Source organism: Bidens hawaiensis, unplaced genomic scaffold (genome assembly GCF_021521415.1).
Source record: "Bidens hawaiensis isolate Kalapana, Puna unplaced genomic scaffold, B.hawaiensis_p1.1 tig00002186_1, whole genome shotgun sequence".
NCBI lineage: Eukaryota > Viridiplantae > Streptophyta > Magnoliopsida > Asterales > Asteraceae > Bidens > Bidens hawaiensis.
The window spans coordinates 2,787,958-2,795,384 of record NW_027491117.1 but is presented as its reverse complement, the minus strand read 5'-3'; the positions used below and the strand labels follow the sequence as shown (position 1 = coordinate 2,795,384).

At 34.7% G+C, this 7,427-nt stretch overlaps 1 protein-coding gene across 2 annotated transcripts; it reads left to right on the top strand.

Moving 5' to 3' along the window:
* The first annotated feature begins 2,309 nt into the window (after positions 1-2,309).
* LOC143610520 (uncharacterized) lies at positions 2,310-6,349 on the top strand. Of its 2 annotated transcripts, none has more exons than XM_077084989.1 (7): positions 2,310-2,832; positions 2,903-3,068; positions 3,154-3,204; positions 3,286-3,468; positions 3,589-3,682; positions 4,996-5,442; positions 6,040-6,222. In XM_077084989.1, exons 1-7 carry the CDS (start codon positions 2,369-2,371, stop codon positions 6,048-6,050), a joined length of 1,416 nt encoding a protein of 471 aa, XP_076941104.1. In that variant the 5' UTR covers positions 2,310-2,368; the 3' UTR covers positions 6,051-6,222. The 2 variants fall into 2 exon arrangements, with proteins under 2 accessions (XP_076941104.1, XP_076941098.1); XM_077084983.1 differs by having other exon boundaries at positions 2,311-2,832; positions 4,996-5,609; positions 6,040-6,349.
* Positions 6,350-7,427: the final 1,078 nt, after the last annotated feature.

The following is a 7,427-nucleotide window of genomic DNA, read 5'->3' as shown; positions in this document are numbered from 1 at the left end:
CCTCAAATTTCATTATTTAGTGTCACGCCATTACTTTCAAGACTCACATCCAAACTATCATTCGTTGCTCCATTACAAAAAAGCAAAAGTAAAATACAAAACTATCTCATTTGAGTCTTGAGCTTGTCTCAACATAATTAGGATACTTAATCTTTGATTTTCCATAATCTCTTCCCTTAGCACTACACCTAGAAAAAAATAAAAAATACACTCAATTTCTATAATATAAATATAACAAACTTTCTCCCCATGTTAAAGTTTCAATTATGTGATATTGAATGAATAAAAAATACATGACAAATGTAAAAGTTGGGCTGTAAGGGATGATGTTTGGATGTGCTATTATTGTTTTAAGTTGTGAACCAATTCAATTGTTATTTAAATCTTGACAGATTATTGAAAGAACTTGGTTCATTATATTTCAAAGAAATTCAAATTACGAATTCATGAAAATTAAGAAGTGTTAAAACAACAAATTTGCACCAAAAAGTTTTACAGCCACAATGCAGATAATATGTGTTTCAGTTAATATAAGAAAAGTGAAGCTTACTATCAACAAAATTAGATGCCAAAGCAACTCCATCTCCTAAAGTATATCCTAATGGCACTAATAATAATCCAGCATGAGACACCAACCATTTTCTCTATCAATTTTAGCTTATTTAACATCATCTACCAAATTGCTTCCTCTGCAACAATCAATCAGAGTAGCGAGTTAACAATTATCAACATTTGCAATATATAAACCAATAACTTGAAAACACAAATTGATGCAAACCATCATATACATAACACCATGTTATGACCATCCTACTTGAGACATCATTTGATGTAAAACCAGGATGATATATATAAGAGTATCAAAATACCATTTTTTTTGTCTAACAAATGATAGAGGAAGGACACACTTAAACGAATCAGATTAGCCGTTCGAAACTTCTAACCAAATTTGATTTTGGATTCTTAAATTACAATTATAAGTGGACCATTATCAGTCAAGATTAGTGTAACTTTCACTTTGGGTTTTAACATTCTTTGATGGTTTATATTTTTTTCAATTTTGTTAAACCTGAAAGCCGACCCAAACATGAACCAATCAAAACAAAGTTGAAATTAACACAAGTATACATGACCAATCACTTTATTTCACTGTTTATTTCACCATTTTGATGAAAAACAAGCCCCATTCTCTAACAATTATGAACCAATCCTATCAATCCATGTTATAAAATAAACACACAAACATTTACATTCAAGTTTCAACTTGATGAGTTCATCATGTGAATAATGATGCATCTTTTGAGACATAATATTTTATATGCTATAAACTATGAAGTGACATCATTATGCACATACTAATTAGATAAAAAAAACCACAGAATCACATTTACAGAAGACCAAAAACAAAAAAAAAAAAACAAAAAATCTAATACAAATACATATAAGACTTGATGGTAAAAGATATATGTAAAGGGTAAATAGTTGAGGTAACACGGGGACATAATAATATTCTGAAATGTCAATTTCAACTTGTTCCTAAGTCTAATCCAGATCTAAATCATCCAGTTCCAAAATAATCATCCCCACACCTTTTCTTTTGATCTCCCGATCTTCACTTCATACAACAACAATCGTCTCTCGTCAGGTTTCAATCCTAGTCTTATAATTTGACTTGGTTATTCATTTTATTTTAGACGTAGGGTTTTGCTGATGTGAAATTTGTCCAAGATAGATCTAATTACTGCTGGACTTATGAAATCAAATCAGAACACTATATATATATATATATAATAAATTAGGGCAGCATGTAACGCAACAATGAAGATTTAAAGTTGACCATGTGATGTCACTTTGTTTTGATTGGTCTTCTTTTTATTTGAGAGTATAAGTTTATTCAAACTTAAGCTCAATGTAGTTTCATTATGAGCTGATTGCTTAATCATTTAAGTGTTACGCATTTTATGAGCTGATTTCCAGTTTTGTTTTTACAACTTCTTTGATATCCTCTCACACATTACTGCATTATGATAAACTCTTTTTAAACACCAAATGCTTTTGATCCTTGCTTTTAACACAAATTAGTCTTCTTATACAGTAATATGATCTACAAGTTTAAGCTTTTAAGTTACGTGTTGTTGAACATAAGCTGAAAATATAGTTTTATTTTGAGTTTTTCAACCACTACTTTGCAGCTTAATAGTTTAAATTTTACACCTTTCATGAGCTGATTTTGAGATTTTTTTATAGTACAAACTGTAACTTCTATGATATCTTTTTACACACCTTGCATTGTGAACTCTATATTAACCTCAAATGCTTATGATTCTTGATTTTCAACTTTACGCAGATTCTTCATTAGCTGCCAAATATGTGGAGAATTAAGCAATTCATGCCTAAGGAGAAATCAGGACTCGAAGGTCGCGTGATCGACATTGGAAATCTGAAAATCCATGTTCGCCACGTCATCGCCGAGGGCGGGTTCTCGTGTGTTTACCTGGCTCAAGATGCTCTAAATGGTTCAAAGCAGTATGCACTGAAACACATGATATGTAATGATGAAGAATCTTTAGAATTAGTGATGAAAGAAATATCTGTGATGAAATCACTTCAAGGACACCCGAATGTTGTTATGCTATGTGCACATTCTATTTTTGATATGGGGAGAACAAAGGAAGCACTCCTTGTAATGGAGTATTGTGATAAGTCTCTGGTTAGTGTTCTTGAGAGCAGAGGTGCTGGCTTCTTTGAGGAAAAACAGATACTTTTAATGTTTAGGGATATCTGTAATGCAGTTTTTGCTATGCATTGTCAGTCACCACCCATTGCTCACCGGTAAATCACTACATATATTGCAATTTGTGCCTTTATGGCTTAGTAATCAATTTTGAATTTGCAAATGTAGTGACTTAAAGGCAGAGAATCTTTTGCTTGGACCTGATGGTTTATGGAAGTTATGTGATTTTGGTAGTACTTCAACAAATCATAAACGTTTCGAGAGGCCAGAAGAAATGGGCCTTGAAGAAGACAATATACGGAAGCACACAACCCCTGCCTATAGATCACCTGAGGTTTAATAAATGACTTGTTTGCTTCATATGGTAATTAATAATCAGAGCTTTTTTTCGTCATTTCTAACTTTTCTTCTTGATTCAGATGTGGGACTTGTTTCTTAGGGAAGTTATAAGCGAGAAAGTTGATATTTGGGTAAGTTTATTGGTCTTTATGTAAAATGTGCTTGGGTTGATAACAAACATGCTGAGTGACGTGGAACTTCATTTAATGCAGGCGCTCGGGTGTCTTCTATTTCGCATATGTTATTTCAAGTCTGCATTTGATGGTGAATCGAAGCTTCAAGTTTTAAACGGAAACTATCGGATTCCAGAACAACCAAAGTACGGCTCATCCATTACAGATTTAATTAGGGACATGCTGCAATCTTCACCAGATTCCAGACCAGACATCACGCAGGCAAGAGCTTTGCTTGATTGGACATTCATCTCCATGAATTTAGGTTAGTTATAGATTGAACATGTTCATGGAACATAAAATGTCCATGATCACTGATTCTACTTTGTTTGATTGATGCAGGTGTGGTTTCGTGTTAATGGTCTGCTACCTGATGGATTACAAAAGTCGTTGCCAGATAGACCACCTGAAATGCTTCAAACTGACATGACTGAAGGTAAGACGCCAAATTTTATTGAATTCTTTCTTGATTGTGGTTTGACTTTGACCATAATGCATTGTGCATTTATTGACATGAACGCTTGATTTATTCGTATTAAAACTCTGGCTTATTTATTAGAGTAGTTCAAACTTTAAATCTCAATTCACAAAGAATTGCCAGATGCCCAGATAACATTTGTTTAACCCCAAAATAGGTATATCTAGCTTAATTTGAGTATCTGCTATTTGCTATTAAGTTTTTTATTTTAATATCATTTAAAGTAGAGGGGGTTCATAACAGGTTCAGGTTAAACAACCCGCTTTTTAGTATTGGTCAAAGCAGGGGTAGGTCTTTAAACGAACTGAACGTTCAGTAGCCCGTGAAACATTCAGCGGGAATTTTGTTAATGTTTGTTTATTCAATAACTGGACGAACTTGAACAAAAAGTTTTTGTTCATTTAGTTAACAAACGAACATGAACACATTCCTCGTTCGCTCATTTATGTTCATGAATGTTCATTTACGTTATTTCATCTAATTTTTTATGTCCGCTCGCTTGCGTTCATTCATGTTTAAGTTTGTCTGCTTATGTTTGTTAATATATTCTTTTAAGATATTTTTGGCCCATTAAGTCTAGTTTTAAAACTTTTTAGGCCCAACACATTGTTTTTCACATTACTTTTAGCTAGTTTTAGCTCAGTTATATTTGTTAATTTATGTTCAGTTATGTTCGCTCATGAACCATTTGTTTATACTGTTAACAGAACGCACATACTCACTTTCTTCACAAACAAACACGAACAAGAAAACCCATTCGTTTAATTGTTCGTGCTCAATCCTTTGTTCAGTTATGTTAAACGAATGATCACAAACATGCTTCGTTCTTGTTCGTGCGGTTCATTTTGCTGTTAACGAACGAGCGTATTCATTTTCTTAACGAACAGACACGAACAAGAACGCTTCGTTCGTTTAATTGTTCGTGTTCTTGATCATTTGTTCAATTAAGCTAAACGAACACGAGCATGCTTCGTTCGTGCTCGTTTACAAGCTTAGCAGGGCAGGTAGGCTGGTTGACTCACAAATGTAATTACAATGTTAATCTAGTTCTTTGAGTAAAACGATTTATGTGGTTGTATGCATCAAATTTAATCTTTTCCCTGACTTTTAGCTGTTCTTTTATCTTGATTTGGCCCGTTTGAGATAATACACAATAATACAACCCGTTCAATGGTCAACGGGTCGAAAACACAAAACTATTACCTAATCTCAAGAATTAGGATTTTGTTATGATAATCAATTTAATATTACTGGTGCAGGTGGATTAATAGGTCTTCCAAAGTCTGCAAACAAATCTAGTCCAATGCCTCGTAGAAGTCCACCACCACCTCCAATCACTGCTGAGTCAGCACGGACCACACCTCAACCAGCGGGAAGTGGTGGGCCCATAGGTGCTTTCTGGTCAACTCAGCATGGCAAGGAATCAGCTGTTGCTGAAGATCTTGGTAAAGTTACATTTGATGAAGAGCCAAGTCTCCCTGAAAGGCGATTTTCTATGCACAAAAATAGTCCTTCACAAAAGCCCGCCCTGGGCAAATCGGGCCCTTCAAAGGACTTTGAAATGAACTTTTTTCAGGATGGTACAAATGCCTTTGCAACTGAGTTTGATACTAATAAAGTCAACTCTAGGAGTAATGTTGACTCTGGCAAAGAGGAACAGTTAGAGTCTGAGGTGGAAAGATTGAAGGGACAGTTGAAGCAGGTTAATATGGAGAAAAGTGAGTTAAGTTCCAAATATGAAAAGTTATCTGCTATTTGTCGCTCACAGAGACAAGAGCTTCATGATTTGAAGCAAACTCTTGCTTCTACAACCCCATCAACAAAGAAAACCGCCACCAAAATCCAGTCATCTCCTGTAACTCAAAACCAGTCTCCCTTTCAGCAGGTAAACTTCTTAAAAAGTTTTGGTAAATTAATTTTAAATGACAAAATTGCCCCTCCATTTAATATGAAAACAAAAGATTGGTGGGACCCACTTGAAAATAAATAAATAAATAAAAACAAAAAATACCTACACGTGAACTTTTAACAAGTCAGTTAGAAAAGGGTACATTGGTCCATCTAATAGCCCAGATAACAGAACTTTTAAAACAACAAAAAACCGCTACAACACATGACCTACTTTTGAAGCCAGGCACGAACAGCATATAAACCCGAAACATAAAGGACGGCAGCTGTAATTTAAATTTTAATACCTTTTAATGTAGTTTCTGTAATCATATATTTAACAAATTAATATTTACATAATTCAAATAACTTTATACTGTGTTGTTCAATCAGTATATGTTCTTGATTAATGTTTGTTTGATGAAAAGGGACTGTTTGATGATACACCTCCAAAGTCTGAGCCAAACTCATGGCAGGCGTTTCCTGAGGCTCCACCTGTAACAACTACCAACCCTAAATCTGTTAGAACCAGAAATGGCCACCAGAACAACAAGCCACCTGTTGAAGTGGCGGCAGCAGCCACCAGTTGGGGTTTTGAAGCAGAAAGCTTTACAGCGGTTCCTACTCCCGGCTCTCAGGTAAATGTGCATTTGAGTCCACCTCAGGGTTTCGATGACTCCAAAAAGAAAGAAAGTCGGTCGAGTTCTCAACCTGCGGGATGGGCGGGTTTTTAAGATGTTATATCATATATGAACTGCGTGTTGGAAAAGAGGAGATTTATGGGCTTGTTTGTCTGATGTGTGTTCTTTGTATACGGATTCCAACTTTTGACCTCGCGTTAGCGTATGATTTGTCAGCGTTTGTTTTTGTGGTTGTTTTGAAAAATTAATATATGCTTTATGAAGAACGTCAAGCTTTTGAAATGTTGTGTCATGGTGAACGAGTTTTTTGGGTGCTTGTAAACGATTAAACCGACTAGACCTTACAACCGAAAATAAGTTAATCGGTTCAACATGAAGCCTTTTGATCGAATATTATGTTACAATAGCACATTGAAGTTAGAAATCAGAGTCAGAAAGACACCTTTTAAGTATTTGACATTTTAAATTGGGTTTTGGGTAACTTTAACATCTTATAAGATGTAAATGGTACACCGGATACACACTGGTATGTCTGCGGACACAATGATGAGTGAGTAATGAGTCACACAGAGGACGAGGGCGTGTGTTCTGATTTTTGATTACTGAATGTTAGTCCCATTAATAACCCAAATTGTCATGACATATACATGCTGTGACATTACAAGGTTGGGTTTACCACTATATACATGTGATACGGTTCGTCACCATAAGCACGCGATAAGAGTATCAGTTGACAACATTAAGGTGCTGAACAGAGAAAGAGCATTGTATATGAGGTTATGGAATCAAACCTTAGTAGGGTTGAGTATTTATACTTGATATGATTTGGATTATTTCATGTAGTGTGCCGTTGTCTTCGTCCTGCCACGTCATCAAACCTACCCACTAGTTAAAAGAAAGCAATTTCCTAAGAAGCCACTTTGCCACTTCACATCCACTTACTACACTAGTTTATTGATGATTGATGAGACATTTTACATGTAAAAACTCTTGATTACAACATTTCCATATACTTAAAATCCAACTTCGTTTTATATAAATCATCATCATTTGTTATCATAGAGACTAATAATTAAAATCTAAGACTTTATACTTTAAAATATGCTAGGATCAATCAAGATGGTTCTAAACACTCAATTAGGTTATATCGGAATTATAACACTAGTTGATTAACA